Source organism: Pipistrellus hanaki, assembly GCF_964339955.1.
Source record: "Pipistrellus hanaki genome assembly, chromosome: 4".
NCBI classification, from domain to species: domain Eukaryota; kingdom Metazoa; phylum Chordata; class Mammalia; order Chiroptera; family Vespertilionidae; genus Pipistrellus; species Pipistrellus hanaki.
The window spans coordinates 32718233-32736775 of NC_140506.1; the positions used below are offsets into that span (position 1 = coordinate 32718233).

Below are 18543 nucleotides of genomic sequence, written 5' to 3' on the forward strand. Positions count from 1 at the left end.
ATGGTGACAGGTCATTCCATTGTTTGGTAGTTTTCCATGTTAGGATTTTATATCCGACTAGAGGCCCAATGCACAAAGATTCGTGCAAGAATAGGCCTTGTTGCCAAAGCCGGTTTTGCTCAGTGAATGGTGCCTCTGCCTGAAAACCAAAGGGGCCCGGGTTTGATTCGGGTCAAGGGCATATGCCCAGGATTGCAGGCTCAGTCCGGGAGGGGGGGAGGGGGGGCGGCGTGCAGGAGGCAGCTGATCAATGATTCTCATCATTGATGTTACTATCTCTTCCCCCTTCCTCTCTGAAATCAATAAAAATAAAATAGTTCCCCACACACACCTTCACTTAAGTTTCTGTTAAGATCCATTATTGTAGTGTTTCTCAAAGTGTTGTTCCCAACCAACAATATCAGTATCACCTGGAACTTGTTAGAAATGCAACTCAGTAATTTAGACTCCTAGCAATACTTAACCAGCCCTTCCATGATTATGATGAATGCTCAGATTGAAGAACTGTATTGTCTTTGTCCCTAATTTGGCCAGTGGACACCTGATAGGCAACTGCTTCAAAGGATGAAATTTATTTTGGAAGACACCCCCGGGGTAAAGTGGAAAAAACCGCACAATGGGATAACTTTTGTGTAAAAAATGGGAAACATGTTTTTCTAGGAGTTTGTGGGTAGGAGTGGGGAACTAACATTTATCAATATATCCTACAGTGCCTTTCGAGTCTTTTACCAGAAGCTGTATTTGATAGTGGAGAGGAAGGAAGGGGAGCTATGTGATCAAGTATAACTCAGGGGAAACTAGCTGCAGAAGGGAAAGCTCCTCCTTCGACCTGGGTGCCCTGTGCTGCACGGGCAGTGTCTCTTACTCTACCGTCCAGAATGAAAACCTAGCTCCACCAGGCATTTATATGTCCTGCATTTCCTCCATTTCCTGCTCACTGCCTAACTAAGAAAGCTCAATTGTAACCTGCCAAGTCAACAAACTGACACTTGGAGGCCAGCCACCTCTGTCATGACTGCGAACTGGACCGATAGCGGAGTTTCACGCTCGAAGTCTGGGGTTCGAGTTCCGCACTGCCCCGTAGGGAGCCGTGGGTGACTCTGAACTCGGGTCATCCCCCTAATACTTCTCCTCAGCTACCAGGCACACCCGTTTTCCAGGGCCGGGGGTAGGAGGGGAGTGCGAACACGGGTCAAAGCCGGCCGGCCGCCAATGCCCCAGCGCCGAGGCTGAAGGAGCGTTTCCGTCGGCGTCTTACCCTCCAGGCTGCGGTGGGGGCACCCCCAGCGGCTGCAGCTCCGCCTCTAGCGGAAGAGCTGACAAGGAAAGCCCTCGAACCTTTTGAACTAGTGGTTTGTATCCATCTCAAACCAGTGATAGGGCCAGGATGAAAAGGGACAGCGGAAGCTGTGGCCGCCTAAGGACGAAACGGAAGAGGCGGGCCTTAGGGCGGAAAGGGCGGGGCGTGTGCGCCGGTGCTCCATCCTCTTCCGGTCGTCAGTTTGGTGGCGGGAAAAGGACCTCTTCCTACGGTGTCAGCCGGTCCCCACGCAGGAGGTTGTTCGCGGGAGCCAGGATGGAGCCGCAGCCCGAGGAGCCGGGCGCCGCCGAGCGCGGGGGCTCCGCCGAGGACCCCATCCCGCTGCTGCTCAGGTCGTTCCCTCTGGCCCGCGGGCCGGGGCTCCGCCTTTCGCGCTACCTGGCCGGAGGATTTCAAATTCAGCCTTGGGCCCTGATGGGCTGCGTGACAGCATCGTTAGATTAAGCTCCTTAAGCTCTTGGTCTTCGAAAAGGAGACCAAATGACACCTCCTATCGCGGTTGCTAAGAGGGATAAGTGAGAAGTCAGCGACAAGCGTCCAACACGGTGCTCAGGGCCCTAGACTTAGCCTTCGAAGCTGTAATGTTCCCCTCCCTTTCTTTTCTTTTAAAGTATATTTTATTGATTTTGTACAGAGAGGAAGGGAGAGAGAGAGAAACATCGATGAGAGAGAGTCATCGATCAGCTGCCTCTTGTGATCCACGGGGATATGCCCGCAACCAAGGAACATGACCTTGACCGGAATTGAACCCGGGACCCTTCAGTCCCCAAGCCGGCGCTCTATCCATTGAGCCAAACCGATCTCGGCTCCCTCCCTTTTTTATCCCCTCACCCTTAGTGCCCCGATTTCTAGAGGGTTGAGGGGTGCATCCAAGCCCTGAGCTACTGGAGGTAGGTTGTCCGCCCCTTTATTTTATAGCTATGAGCCTTTCAATCCACAAGCTTCATTTGTATTTTCTGCCAAACAGGGTGTTCGTTTGTTTTTTTATATAGTGTAGCAGTGATCATTTACCTTATTTTTAAATGTTTTTATTGATTTTTTTTAGAGAGAGGGAGAGAGGGGAAAAAAAACATTGATGTGAGAGAGAAACATCCATTGGTTGCCTCCCGTAGGCACCTCTACCTGGGATCCAACCTGCAGCCTGGGTATATGCTCTGACTGCAACCAACCAGCCACTTGCAGGAACTTCAGCCAATTGAGCCTCGCAGGCCGAGGACCACAGGGTGATTTTTATAGCTTTCCACTGAGCCGTTATTAGGGGAAGGTTTGATGAGAAGGGACGGCAATCTCTAAACTAGTGGTCAAACCACAGCCAAGTCCACCTTACTGCCTGTTTTTGTGTGACAGCCCTCAAGCTAAGAATAGTTTTTATTCTTTAAATTACAAGAATAATATATAATAACATGAAAATAAATAGGATTCAAATTTAATTGCTCTAACTTAAGGAAAGTATTATTGAAGTACTAGAGGCAGGAAATTCGTGCAAGAGTAGGAGTTCCTTCCCCTGGCAGCCGACACTGGCTTCCCTCTGGCACCCTGGACCCAGGCTTCACTCCGGCCCCAGCTTCATCCAGAAGGATGTCCGGAATGACGTCTGGTATAATTAGCATATTACCCTTTTATTATTATAGATAGCTTTCCTGCTACAGTACAAGGGCTGAGTAGAGTATTTACGACAGAGACCATATGACTCACAAAGCCTGAAATATTTGCTTCTTAGTCCTTTACAAAAGAAGTTGGCAGATTCTTTTAAGTGATAACAAGCGGGTTTTTAAAAATAAGCACTGTAACTTTTTCATGTTCACCACTGCTTTGAAAGGCTTTGGCTAATAAAGTTCACTTTAACAATTCCTACTTGCAATGTAAAATGCTAAAATATTAAAGATAAGAGCTTTTCCCATCTCAGCTAAAAAGGAATGATTCTTTCAGTGTATTTTAAAAATGCTAGCCTGATTAACGTCTAATAAATTGCTCTTTTCATTTGGGATTTTGAAACAAGGTACTGTGCATGGAACTTTAGGAATTTGTCTCATGTTTCTTAGCTTCTTTGTGACTCAAAGACAAAGCAACAGTTTCAGATTTATGAAACTAATATGAAGTGTGAAACATCTTGTAAGTACAACTTAATAGCTAATTCCCATTTACCCATAGCTTTTCTACTTATTTTAAGTATGATTTTGAATTAAGTAGAATACAGACAAGAAACCTTGAATTACTTATTTATCCAGAAGTTAGTATTCTTGTTATTTTTCTGGATCTCCTAAGCATGTTCCAATCTGGTTGTAACTCATTAGTGTTTGTGACTTCCCTGTTTTGATCTAGTTCTTAGTATAGAAGTTTTCATTAACCCTCACTTCACTGTGGCCCATTAAGAATAAATTAAGCCCTGACTGGTTTGGCTCAGTGGATAGAGTGTCAGCCTGCAGACTGAAGGGTCCCAGGTTCGATTCAGGTCAGGAGCATGTACCTTGGTTACGGGTGCATCCCCATTGGGGGGTGTGCAGGAGGCAGCTCTTCGATGTTTCTCTCTCATTGATGTTTCTAACTTTATCCTTCTTCCTTCCTCTCTGTAAAAAATCAATAAAAAATGTATTTTTTTTAAAAAAAAGAATAAATTAAGCCCAGCCAGTTTTCGCTCAGGGGATGGTGAGTGGATACATTTCGCCATCCACTGAGGGTCTCGGTTCAATTCCCATCAAGGGCACACCTTACCTCAGTTGCAGACTCCATTTCTGCCCTGATTGGGGATGTGTGGGAGGCAACTAATCGATGTGTCTCTTTCACACTGATGTTTCTCCCTCTCCCTTTCACTCTCTCTAAAAATCAGTAGAAAAATATCCTCAGATAAGAACCAAAAATATAAATAAATAAAAATGAAGAATACAGATGATGCATTCTAGAATTGTACCCCTGAAACCTATATAATTGTATTAACCAATGTCACCCAAATAAATATATTAAAAAAGTGAAAAATAAATAAATTTAAATATCAAGTTTTTAACTTTTCTTCACAGGTGCTGTTTACCACTATATTCCATTTTATTGTTTTTCTCTAAGACCCTAAAGTTCTGTATGCCATTTTAAATAAAATGAGGCCAAACTAGGAGACTTTAATGCCGAGTTTATTTATATTCATTTTGTTGCATTAGCCCCCCCAAAATGAGTTGCTTTATCTTACAGTAATGAGTAAAACCTCAAAAAATATATGACTTTCTCTTTTTTTTAATTCGTTTTCAGGCTGAGGGCACAAACAAAACAACAACTCTTAGAATATAAATCAATGCTTGATGCAAGTAAGTGTTTGCATTTTCAGATAAAGTTTTGTGAGTTTGATGATGAGCAGTACCCTAGTGAAAAGAAAATCAACTTTACAAAAAATTATTTACTTGGGTACTAGGAGTGACATCATAATGCTATATTATACCACGTAAGAATGCAAAAATCAGCTTGCCCTGCCCATCGGAATTAGTTAGGAATTTGGGAAATAGATATTAAACAATTAAATAACAATACAAGGCAAGTAAGTTCTGTTGATCAAAGAATTGAGAAATCCTGGTGGGCTTAAGAAATCAGAATTTGCTATGCCATCAACAACTTTGAAGATTGAATTAGCAGATAAGATAATTATGAAGCAAGTACTCTGAGACCTATACTTTGTTTATTGTGGTTGTTTGTTTGTTTTTTTGGTTTTGTTTGTTTGTTTGTTTTTGAGACCTATACTTTGAAAAGAACTGGATAATAGGGATTTTTTTAAAAATGTGTGTATTGATTTGAGAGAGGAAAACATGGATTAGCTGCCTGAAACCTGAGCATGTGCCTTGACCAGGAATGGAACAGGTGACCTCTCCATGCATGGGACAGTGCTCAACCCATTTAGCCACACTGGCCAGGGCTAAATTGATAGAATTTTAACTGGAATTTGATTAGTATCTTTGGATCAATATGGGGGAAATTGCTACATTTCTCCCATATCTTTCCATGAAAATATTTGGTAGTGTTCAATGTAGAGGTCATACACATATTTTGTTAAATTGATTCTTAACTATTTCCTGTTTTTTAATTGTCCATGGTATTTTTAAACTTTAATTTGTACAAAAATACAGTTAATTTTTTAAAAACATATTTTATTGATTTTTCACAGAGAGGAAGGGAGAGGGATAGAGAGTTAGAAACATCGATGAGAGAGAAACCTTGACCAGCTGCCTCCTACACACATCCTACTGGGGATGTACCTGCAACCAAGATACATGCCCTTGACAGGAATGGAACCTGGGACCTTTCAGTCCACAGGCCGATGCTCTATCCACTGAGCCAAATCGGTTAAGGCAGTTAATTTTTAAATATTGCTCTTGTTCATTTTTTACTCCCTTTTATTTTCTATAATTCTAACATTGTTCCATCCAATATGGTAACCACCTGCTCTGTGACTGTTGAACGCTTGTAATGTCTTTGGTCCTCATTGAGAAAGCCTCTAAATAATAAAATCAGCACAGAAGAAAAGCTTGTGAAATATTTCATTATTAATTTTAAATTGACTACATGTTGAAATGATACTATTTTGCATCTATTCGGTTAAGTAAGGTATATTAAAATTATTTTTACTTGTTTACGTTTGTAATGTGGAAACTAGAAAATAAAAATTACATACTTGGTTTGTATTTGTGACTTACATTATATTTCTGGACAGCACTGTTTTAAAATGTTACTAACTTCGAATAATTATTTATTTGTAGATGAAGAAAAAACTCCCGAAGAAATCATTCCAGAAAAGCAAATTGAAAAGTAACTTTGTGGTTTTTACTAAGATTTAATAATAATATCTGTCTTATACCGTAGCTTTATTTCCCTCCTTCTCCCCCCTCCCCTTCCCAAGTAATTTGTCATGCATGTATTGAGAACTTGTTGACACAGGATTACATCCTGTGATCCTATTAGCACTTTTGGCATTTCCCTTAACAAGATACTTATCAAAGTATTTCAGGAGGCATCAGTTTACCAAATCTGTAAGTGTATTGGTGTGGCAAGTCTATAGTAAAATACTTTTATTTAGATAGAGGCATTTTACTTGTTTCAAAGATTTACTTGAACATTTATTCCAATAATGCCTTTTACTGATGTTGCTGAAATTCTTTTGTTTATGCTTCTTTGATAGTAAAATTGAAGACCTAGAAAATGAAATCGAAAAGGTGAAAATTGCTTTTGAAATGAAAAGGCTTGCATTGGACAGGTAATTTTTAAATTTCAGGTATAAGCAGATAAGAGATCAACCAAAGGACTTGTATACATGCATATAAGTACAACCAATGGACACAAAACTCTGGGGAGGGAGGGCATGTATGGGAGGGGCAATGTTAAAATATGTACACAGATAATAATTTAATAAAAAAAAAATTAAATAAAAAAAAAAAAGAAACATCAATGAGAGTTTAAAAAAATAAATAAATAAATTTCAGGTATAAGCATTGTGAACTGAAAGCAAAATTGCTCGAGATAGAGAAAAGAATTTAGTTTAAATGAGCAAAATGATAATTAGATAATGGTCACACAAATTTTGATCCTTGAGAGAAGTTAAATCATTCATTAATATCTTTATTTGAAAAAGTTATATAATAGAGAGTTAATAAGGAAATATTAATCAAGGCAATAGAAATTTGAGGTTAAGTCCCACTCAATGTTGAAAGGATTACATGGATTTGATTATTCTAGTAACTGTTAATTGAGTAAAAAAATTGTCATCATGCCGAGACCGGTTTGGCTCAATAGATAGAGCGTCAGCTTGGGGACTGAAGGGACCCAGGTTCGATTCCGGTCAAGGGCATGTACCTTGGTTGCGGGCATATCCCCAGTAGGGGGTGTGCAAGAGGCAGCTGATGGATGACTCTCTCTCATCGATGTTTCTAGCTTTCTATCTCTCTCCCTTCCTCTCTGTACAAAATCAATAAAATATATTTAAAAAAAAAAAAAATTGTCATCAAGTTTAAAGTGTATTTTTTATTATAAGTTTTGAGACTATATTTAAAATTTATTCAACAAATATTTGAGTGCTTATTATGTTCTAAGCTTTACACTAGGTGTTGGTATACCATTGTTTTGTTTTGAAATGTATTTTACTGATTTTTTACAGAGAGGAAGGGAGAAGAATAGAGAGTTAGAAACATCGCTGAGAGAGAAACATTGATCAGCTGCCTCCGGCACACACCCCCTACCGGGGATGTGCTCACAACCAAGGTACATGCCCTTGACCGGAATCAGAATCGAACCTGGGACCCTTCAGTCTGCAGGCTGACCCTCTATCCACTGAGCCAAACTGGCCAGGGCAGCATACCATTGTTAATCAAATAAACATGGTTTCTTATAGATTTTGTGATCTGACTAATTTCAAATAAGTGAATAACTTTTAAAAATTACTATCTTATATTCCTAGTCTTCTCAGAGGAATTTTTTAATATATTTAATTGAAAAGTAGTTAAAGCACTTTTCATTGTTTCAAACAGTGAGCTTTTCCCCTCATCTCACATGCTGACTTGTTATATAGATCATATTTTTTAACTAAGGTGACTTCAGAGATATTAAGAGGTCTCCTTTTAATGAACTGAATTTTCTTGTATGTGGCATAAGGAAAGGGCTCACATATTGCTGAGCTGATGGCCTTTTTTTTTTTTACTTAGTTAGTAGCTGTTTGAATTTGAAAGTGATTTATGGAGCTTGTTGGTATGTAGACATATGTGAAATTCACAGTTCAGTGTGGCTTTGTACTCCCTGGCTCTCCATGCAGGCCCTGTTGATCTCTAGTGCTATAATGCTGTGTTGCTTACTCCTGGCACCAAGGTGGATGGCTTGGGGAACAAAGCTCAGGCTGGATAACTCAGCCCCTCAGCCTGTCAATGCACAACCACATGCAACAGTCCCAACTATCTTAGTGTTATTTCATATTTCTGTGATTTATTTACCAAGTATTTACGATACAATACTGTTTTTAAATCTACTTGTTTTACATTATATTTAACAGAAATCAATCTTTAACTTGTCACATATTAAAATTTTCTTTTTCAGTGTACCATAAATGTTATCTATGTTTTGTAACGCAAGCTTTTCCTTTCTCGTAGGATGCAGCTTTCAACGGCACTTAGAAAAAACCTGGAGAACAGTAACATTCAGACTAGGTATTATTTTTTTTCCCTGTATTTGGTAAGGATGGGAATAAGAAAGGGTATCTGCATAATGAGTTTGGTTTCTTTTTTTTTTCTTTTTTCTTTTTTTTAATAAATATATTTTATTGATTTTGTACAGAGAGGAAGAGAAAGGGATAGAGAGTTAGAAACATCGATGAGAGAGAGTCATCGATCAGCTGCCTCTTGCACACCCCGCACGGCGGATATGCCCGCAACCAAGGTACATGCCCTTGACCGGAATCGAACCCGGGTCCCTTCAGTCCCCAAGCCGACGCTCTAGCCGACGCTCTATCCATTGAGCCAAACCGGTCCCGGCATGAGTTTGGTTTCTTGATTATTTATTTATTTTTAAATATATTTTATTGATTTTACACAGAGAGGAATTGAGAGGGACAGAGAGTTAGAAATGTCGATGAGAGAGAAACACCGACCAGCTGCCTCCTGCACACCCCCCACTGGGGATGTGCCCGAAACCAAGGTACATGCCCTTGACCGGAATCGAACCCGGGACCTTTCAGTCCGCAGGCCGACGCTCTATCCACTGAGCCAAACTGGTCCCGGCGGTTTCTTGATTATTTAAAATGATTTTAGAGAGAAAGGAAGAGAGAGGGGGGAGAGAAAGAAAAACCCATCGGTTGCCTCCCATATGCACCCTGACCTGAAATCAAACACTTGACCTTTCAGTCCTATAGGTCAATGCTGCAACCAACTGAACCACACCAGCCAGGGCTCGTGATTTTTAAAAAAATTAACTATCACTGCCAACCACTTTTATCTGGGGAATAAGAAAAGTAACAATTTTTGTGGACCTTCCTCACTCAGCATTACAACAATTTTTACAGTCCTGCTGACATCTTGTTCATAATACAATGCTAAGAAACAAATTAGGTTTTAACCAGATAATTTTGAAGGAAGATTTGAAAGTTAGTTTCGTGCACTGTTTACTGAAAACCAAGAACAATGCTATCTCATTTAATCCAATAGCAACCCAATGATAGATAGAAAGTATACTCTTTATTTTTCATTGACAGAAATGAGCTTGTATATATTAATTTGCCAAGGAATATATAGTAAAGACTCTGGCAGTCAAGATACTCTATAATCTGGCCTAAATATCTTGCCATAGGAGCCTTACCTGTGATCTTACCTCCCAAAGGTCTAAAATTCTTTGATGTAGAATCCCCTCCCGTGAGAGTAGAAAAATACTAAGATGGATCTGGGCACTTCTCCTATCTTAGTTCAGACTCCTACACATTCTCCCCATATTCCATTTAAATCTAGGGTTACATAGATCCTAAAATCTTAATTTGAGCTCATTTAACTATTGCTACCCCATAAAAGAACTTAAAACATTCCTTGGGTGTGAGGAGAGCAGATCACCTAAAGAATGGCTCCTCTGTGTATAACACATCCAACAGCAACTTGGGCTTCTCCTCACGTGTGGCAGGATGCTATGACCTTCCTGTGACATTACCCCTATATATATTAAATTGCGGACCAATCACGAGGATTCTCGTGTTTTCATATTACACAGTGTTTTTGCCAAGTATCATACTTTATTTATTTTTTTAATATATTTTTATTGATTTTTTACAGAGAGGAAGGTAGAGGGATAGAGAGTTAGAAACATCGATGAGAGAGACATTGATCAGCTGCCTCCTACACACCCCCAACTGGGGATGTGCCCGCAACCAAGGTACATGCCCTTGACCGGAATCAAACCTGGGACTTTCAGTCCGCAGGCCGATGTTCTATTCACTGAGCCAAACTGGTTTCGGCAAAAGTATCATACTTCAAAAAGATATTAGCTTGTAAGAACATGTAATAAATAACTTCAAAATGCAATGGGTATTTAATTTTAAGGCGTGCCTTTAACATTTATGTAAAATGTTTTTTTGTACTCTTCAATAGAAACTTATCTGGCCACTGGGTAAAGGTAGCAATAAAACTACTGGCCCACAATGTGTTAAAAAAAAAATAAAAAAAATTCTTGAGTTAAAGGGGCACGGGATAGATTCATCATAAACTTTAAAACCACGTATGGTTATAACCAGTAGAAAATTAGATCAGATCTTCCACATCTGTGTAAACATTCCTTTTTCAGCTCTGTACTACACTCCTACAATATCAGAATAATTAGTACTTTCACAGTGACCACATTGCTGGTCCCATTCAGATCCTACTGACTCTGAATCTAAAAACCAAGGTGTGGCCCTAACCGGTTTGGCTCAGTGGATACAGTGTCGGCCTATGGACTCAAGGGTCCCAGGTTCGATTCCGGTCAAGGGCATGTACCTTGGTTGTGGGCACATCCCCAATGGGGAGTATGCAGGAGGCAGCTGATCAATGTTTCTCTGTCATCGATGTTTCTGACTCTATCCCTCTCCCTTCCTCTCTGTAAAAAGTCAAAATATTTTTAATAAATAAATAAATAAATAAATAAATACCAAGGAGTGCGGGTTGATGGAGAGAGTAGCTGGCAGTCTACATTTAACAAGCCTCAAGGGGTTGTGGCACTTTGAAGTAGAACTGTTTTTCACACCTTTGGCTCTAGCCATTCTAAACTACTTGACTTAAATTACTTCATGTCCTTTAAGATTGATGTCCCTTGCTCCACTCTGCACAATTCTTAGAGTGGTTCATATCCATTACCGGTTGTAGTCAAACCATCCTACAGTTGTAGAATTATTTTTCTCCCCCACCAGGTTCTTTGCTCTTTGAAAACAAGTATTGTGTTTTATTCTATTTTACATCCCTAGTGCCTGGCACAGTTCTTGGTATGTTGTAGGCACTCAGAAATTTTGTTGAAGAAATGGGGATAAAAAGCAGCTTATTTAGTGAACTATTCTGTATGATACTGTAGTGGTGGAGTCATGTCATTGTATATTTGTCAAACCCATAAAATGTACAACATTCCCTCCCACTGTTTCTATAAAATCAATGGAAAAAAAACATCCTCACCTGGGGATTAACAAAAAATAAAATAATGTGTTTTTTTACAAAAAGCAACTTATTAGCAAATTTTTGGAATTTTTGTCCTCCCTAAAAATGACATTTTTAGAAATATTCTTACATGCTTAAATTTGACATTTTTTACTGTCCATGACCAAACTTTTTTCTAGGAAAATGCATCTTTACTTTAAAAAAGGTTTATTTATTTATTTATTTATTTTATTTCAGAGAGGAAATAAAGGGAGAGAGAGATAGAAACATCAATGATGAGAGAATCCATTGATCAGCACACACCCCATTGGGGATTGAACCTGCATCCTGGTCATATGCCCTTGGCCGGAATCAAACCTGGAACCCTTCAGTCTGTAGGCCAACGTTCTATCCACTGAGCCAAACCAGTTAGGGCTGATTCTCTACTTTTAAACAAAAATTTAGTTTACATCAAGTGATGACTTTCTATTGAAATATATTAATGAAAGTAAATATGTACTACTTGATTCCTTCATTAATGAGATTTATTACTTTTAACTAAGGTTAATCTATTTTTTATTCCTTTTCAGTGAGCTCATGGACAACATGAACCACATATTAAAGCTAAATAAAATAATAATGAAATTACAGCAGGTAACTTTAGGCTACTAATGCATTCTCATGATTTCAGTAATACTTTCTTGCTGGTAACTGCATTATGTATGATTAAATAGAATAGCCCAAAAGGACAGGTATGGTTGGAATTCACTGTTCTTAAGTTTTCTCTCTCTTTTCATAATTCTATTATTTTTCACTAATATTGCTAAGTATCCACTGAGCCAAACCGGTTTCGGCAATATTGCTAAGTATTTATAATTTAACACAGTAAGCACCCTGTCGGTCACCGGTGACTGACACTCTATTTTCTTCTGAAAGACAAAACAGGCTGGGTGCTTAACATGTTAAGCTACTGTCTCCTCTCTTGATGTGTGGAAATGAAGGAATTTGTAACAGGAGTTTTAGAAAACATGAACTAAGATAATATTCAGTAATGTAGTATTACAGGTTTGTTCTTAGGTAACGTCTCTTAATTTTTTTTCTATTAATAGGAATCTTGGGATTTGGAGGAAAAATTGCTTGATATTAAAAAGAAGAGATTTGGTATGTAGAACAATTTTGGTCGTTTGTTTTTGGTATAACACATTTTTACTTACTATGGAGGTTGATGAGGCCACATCTCTCAGCTACTGAGAATTTTTTTTAATATATTGATTTTTTTAGAGAGAGGAAGAGAGAAAGATAGAGGGCCAGAAATATATATATATATATATATATATATATATATATATATGCACACACACACATATACACATATATATCTTGCCTGTTTTGGTACCCTCTTTGACACAATGGCACTTCAAACACTTGTCAACAGCTATTATTGTCATACATACAAACCTTGAACATTTTCATTCCTAAATATAAAATTACACTATTGGTATTTTTTATCAGGGAAGCCATATTTAGATCAAAATAGAACTGCAACCTAATATGCTCCTCATTAAAAAATTTTCTTTACTGAAATAACCATCATTTTTAAAGATTCTTGTTTGTAGGAGTTAGCACATATAGTATATTGTTTTATTTTTAACCTCACAGAATTAAAACGAGCTTCAGAAAGTAAATTTTTAGAAATACAGACTGAAAAGAACAAACAGAATGATGATTTGGCCAATATGGAAAATTCAGACAAGTTGAAGACCTTACAACAAAAGCTACAGAAGGAGATACAAATTACTACAGTTATTCAACATGTCTTCCAGGTAAAATGTATATAAACTAGGAAGGGGGGTAAGAACTTTAAAAACAAAAAAGTGATTGATTCTGTTACTTTCAGACTTACTTTCAGTTAGTCTTTGATCTTGACAAAATAATTCCGTACTGCCCTGGCCGGTGTTGCTCAATGGATAGACATCTGCCTGTGCACCGAAGGATCTTGGGTTTGATTTCTGGTCAAGGGCTTATACCTGGGTTGCGTGCACATGTTTCTCTCTCTCTCTCTACCCCCCCCTTCTCCACCCTCCCTTCTTTCCAAACTCTCTAAACAATAAAATAAAATCAATGGAAAAAATATCCTCACAGTAAGAATTAACAAAACAAAAATATTCTATACTAAAAATTAGTTTGTTTACATATGTCTGAAATACAGATGTATTTAATGTTTAAGGCTTTGATTTTTCATTATGGCAATTTAAATGGAATGATTTTTAACAGCTCTGTGGGGGCAGAATGATATAATGATTGCGAGCACTAGACTGTAAGTTGGGAGTTGGAGGAAAACATGGACAGGCTGATGAGAATCTACACTTAAGATCCTGACTGCTACTTAATAGTTGATGACTTTGAACAAATTACTGACTTCTAAGCATCAGTGTCCCTATTTAGAAAGAATGGTTGTGAAAACTAAACACATTCATGTTAATAAATGTAGGTAGTTATGATCAGGTCAAGTTTTAAATCGTAAGTGTCCTATTTCTTTCATCTGTAGGGCTTTTTTAAACTACTTTTTGAATTATAAAATGTCTCTGGAACTGTTGAAATACTTAAAATACTTTGAATTATGAAGCTGCATAGTTAAAACTATTATATGTGAAACAAGTGCCTATTATGTGTAAAGCATGTCCTTGTAGAAAATGAGGTCTTAATGTCTCACCATAAGAAATTCTTCCCCAGGTCTTTGTGTTTTTTTGTTTGTTTTTGTTTTTTTGTTAACCCTCACCAGAGGCTATTTTTCCATTGATTTTTAGAGAGAGTGGAAGGGATGAGGAAAGACAGTACACACATTGATTTGTTGCCTCCCACACACAACTTGATCAGGGGCAGGAATTGAGCCTGCAACCAACGTATATGCCATTGATCAGAATCGAACCCAGGACCCTTCAGTCCGGAGGCCAACACTAGATCCACTGAGCCAAACTGGCTAGGATTCTTGCCCAGGTCTTACACCTACTTTTTAGTAGCAGTGGATAATTCAATTAGAAGTGATCAAATCCCTTAGGTTAACCTCAAGTAGAAGATTGCATGAGTAAAGAATCATTTTCATTTTCTTTGGCACATATTCCTTCCTACTGCTTTGCAGCTTCGGTTATTCTGCATTTCTTAATTTTTATGTTCTCAAAATTGATGTTAATCTTGGCAATATTTAATAGAACATAGATTTGGCCAACTTGGGAGCTCTTGTTTCCAAAAGGAAGATCAGCCTTCGGGGATTGTCGTGTTGAATGCTTACTTCCATCTGCCTTAGGAAATCTGACTGAATTTATATGCACAAGCTCTTTTATTCATTACTAGCAAGAATTTGCCTTACATAGGCCAAAGTTTTATATATTTTATATGTAATAATATACCACTTATTCTCTAAAATTGATTTTAACAATATTTCATTTAGTAACTCAGTATCATTGAGTCATAGGTTTCAAAGAATAATGACCAGAATTTTCATTAATTATGGCCCTAATCTTTCCTCCATTGACTACCACAAGAAAATGTTCTTCCCCCTTTTCAGGGTCTTGAAACTTTGCACAGACTAAGAACTTAGCTCTTCTTTTACCTCTTTTTAAAAATAGGACAAATTACTTAGGCTTAAATTGTTGTTCATCATAGAAGTATTAAGTGAATTCTGAACCACAGTTGTTATCTTTTCCCCATAATGTAGGCTGCCACTGCAAATATCTTTAATAGGTAAAAACTACCCACAAAAATGGATAGAGCATAAAAATTGCTAGCATTATAAATTCTGGCATTATGGGGATCAAGGTTGAAGCCTTGCTGAAAGTGCAAATGAGGATACAAGAATGTATTACTTGCCCTGAGTGTGGCTCAGTTGGTTGGACATGGCCCCGTGAACGAAAAAGGATGCTGGTTCGATTCCTAAGCAGGACTCATGCCCAGGTTTTGGGCTCAATCCCTGATAGGAATCCTGCAGGAGGCAGCTGATGAATGTTCCACTCACATCAGTGTTTCTCTCTCCCCACCTCTCCGTCTACAGTAAAAAAAAAAAATTTTTAAAAAGAATGTATTACTAGTTTTTCTCATGATCAGAGAGTAAATCTTCATACCTAGTTTGGTAATTATGTAATAAGATCAGTGAAAGAGGATTTTTTAAAAGCTTGTTAAATTTTTTAAAATAAGTTTTTATTGGTTTCAAAGAGAGAAAGGGAGAGGGAGAGTTAGAAACATCAATGATGAGAATCACCAATTGGCTCCCTCCTACATGCCCCTACTGGGGATGGAGCCTGAAACCCAGGCATGTGCCACGATCGGGAATCAAACCCTGACTTCCTGGTTCATGGGTCATTCATGGGTCAGTGCTCAACCACTGAGCCGTACCAGCTGGGCAAAGCTTGTTAACATTTTAAAAGTACAAAGAACATATATACATAACCATAGACATAGAAAACTGTGTGGTAATAGCGAGAGGGAAAGGGAAGGCCATGGGCTGGGTGGAGGTGCGAAAATTGTGGAGAAATAGGGACATCAATAACTGTCAAAAATAAAGTTAAAAAATACTTAAAACTTTCATTTTAAAAACTTTTCTTTTATATTACAGAACCTCATTTTGGGGAGTAAAGTCAATTGGGCAGAGGATTCTGCCTTTAAAGAAACTGTTCTGCAGCTTGAGAAGAATCTCACCATGATCTAAAAAGAACTCTGTTTTGGCATTACTTGTTTCTGTCTTTAATGTGTCATTTAAATAGTAAATTTCAGGTGAAATGTGTGATTTTCAGTGTTTTTGTAACTATTATACACAGCTTTTTTTAAACGCTTACCAGTATAATATGGAATCTATTGCTTTAAATATGATCATTAAAATGACTGGCATCCTCAAAAAGAATCTGAAGATCTTAGCCTTGCAAGGGTCTGGAAAGACATCAACTAGTCCAGCTTTCCGCCAGTGTGGACATTTTTTCTACATCCCTATAAGTTCCAACTCCTCCATGCATTTCTTTGTCAACCAAAATACTAGAAAAATTAGAAAAGTATACCCACAACTTTATTTTCATGGCTGTCAGTTGTATTTTATTCAAGTAAATCTTATTTTAATTTACCTCACTACAAAGTTTTGTAAAATATGTATTTCTTTATTGATTTGAGATAGGAAAGGAGAAGGAGAGAAACATCAATGATGAGAATCATTGATTGGCTGCCTCCTGCACGCACCCTACTGGGGATCAAGCCTGCAACTCAGGCATGTGCCCCTGGCTGGAATGGAGCCTACCCTTCAGTCCACAGGCTGACATTCTATCGGTTGAGTCATGCCAGATAGTGCTACAAACTTTTTTTATTGGGAAAAAATTGATATATAACATTGTGTAAGCTTAAGGTGTACAGCATGTTGAATTAACCACCATGGGTTTAGCTATCATCTCCATCATGTCACATAATTTTTTTTTGTTGTGAAAATATTTAGAATCTAGTTAGTATCTTAGCAAATTTGAAGTGTATAATACAGTTGTGTTAGTTGTAATCACAATGCTATGCATTATATATCCAAAACTTACTCAAATTCTACCTGTAAATTTGTACCCTTTGACCAACATCTCAATTCCCAAATCCATCTATATCTTTAAAGAGGCTCAAATGCACCTCAGCCTTGAAGAAAAACATATTTAGAAGAACTGTGACTTTTTTCTTTTGTATTTATGTTTATCATGCATAACTTCTATAAGTTAAAAAAACAAATGTTACTTTTCTAATTCAAAAACATAATTTGCCACTTTTTATTCATCCCATTCCAACTTTTGTAAATTCTGATTTGAGCTCTTTATTAATTTGGAGTTGTTGATCATTTTTATAGACAATGTGTTTTTAGCATTCTTTAAAAGACTAAACAACTTGAGAAGATGTGCTGCAGGTGTAATAGCATTTGAAATCTGTTCTTTAGGTCAATAATAAAAATACAGAGATTTGCCTTCAGTTGTATACTAAACATTTATTTGGAATGTGTATAGTGTTACTTCATTTCTTTTGATAAATCATATTTACTTGTAATTTTGTTCTTTTTGCCTCATCATATTCTTGGAAATTGTCAACATAAATTGTAAAGCAGTATTTTTCTTCTAGAAAAACATTCTGGCCCAGCTGGTGTTGCTCAGTAGTTGAGCATGGACCTGTGAGGGCAGATGCATGGGTTTCAACTGATCCCTAGGGGATGTGCAGGAGGCAGCTGATCAGTGATTCTCATTGATGTTTGTGCCTCCTTCTGAAATCAATAAATATTTTTTTAAAAAAACGACTCTGTCACCGAAACCGGTTCGGCTCAATGGATAGAGCGTCGGCTTGGGGACTGAAGGGACCTGGGTTCGATTCCGGTCAAGGGCATGTATGTACCTTGGTTGCGGGCATATCCCCAGTAAGGGGTGTGCAAGAGGCAGCTGATTGATGACTCTCTCATCGATGTTTCTAGCTCTCTTATCTCTCTCCCTTCTTCTCTGTACAAAATCAATAAAATATATTTTAAAAAATAATAATAAAATAAAATAAAAACGACTCTGTCCCTGGCTGGTTTGGTTCCATGGATAGAGCCTGCGGACTGAAAGGTCCCGGGTTCAATTCTGGTTATAGGCCGGTGGGAAGGAATTTTTTAAAAAGATTAACTGTAATACATGTTTTAGTGTTAGTTCCCCAAGCTTTTTTTTTCCTCTTGAATTTAAATGGCAGCCTGAGGAAACACACATTGAACCACATACCCAGTAGGGGCTGTGCTGGAGACATCCGATCAATGATTCTATCTCATATTGATGTTTATCTCCCTCTCTTCCTCTCTGAAATCCATAAAAATATTTAAAAGATTTGTTTCTATCATTAAGGAAAGAAAAAAAAATTCTGTTAAATGTCTTCCTGATCCAAAATTATAGCATTAAATGAATCCGCTGCAAATCATTCTATTAGTGATTCCCAAAGCAAGAGATTATCAGTATCATCTGAAAAACTGCATTTTCCTGGGATTGGATTATCCTGTGTGTTCCCTCTGAAAGTCCAAGTCAGAAATAACTGGCTGAAGAATTAGATTAAACTCTAGGCTGAAATTAGAAACTGGCTTTCTGGAGAGGAAACGGTCCTGTATTA

General features: G+C 38.0%; 1 protein-coding gene across 2 annotated transcripts; it reads left to right on the forward strand.

Moving 5' to 3' along the window:
• The first annotated feature begins 1472 nt into the window (after positions 1-1472).
• CENPH (centromere protein H) lies at positions 1473-16230 on the forward strand. Of its 2 annotated transcripts, none has more exons than XM_084880931.1 (9): positions 1473-1653; positions 4559-4614; positions 6055-6103; positions 6474-6548; positions 8428-8484; positions 12006-12069; positions 12525-12576; positions 13075-13238; positions 16025-16230. In XM_084880931.1, the coding sequence occupies exons 1-9, from the start codon at positions 1577-1579 to the stop codon at positions 16115-16117; spliced, it is 687 nt and encodes a 228-aa protein (XP_084737057.1). In that variant the 5' UTR covers positions 1473-1576; the 3' UTR covers positions 16118-16230. The 2 variants fall into 2 exon arrangements, with proteins under 2 accessions (XP_084737057.1, XP_084737058.1); XM_084880932.1 differs by lacking the exon at positions 1473-1653 and adding an exon at positions 1669-1866.
• Positions 16231-18543: the final 2313 nt, after the last annotated feature.

Coding starts and splice junctions, on each gene's coding strand:
- CENPH (XM_084880931.1), top strand. CDS start 1,577: ATGGAGCCGCAGCCCGAGGAGCCGGGCGCCGCCGAGCGCGGGGGCTCC. Junction 1,654..4,558: donor CCCATCCCGCTGCTGCTCAG/GTCGTTCCCTCT, acceptor ATTCGTTTTCAG/GCTGAGGGCACAAACAAAAC. Junction 6,104..6,473: donor CCAGAAAAGCAAATTGAAAA/GTAACTTTGTGG, acceptor CTTCTTTGATAG/TAAAATTGAAGACCTAGAAA.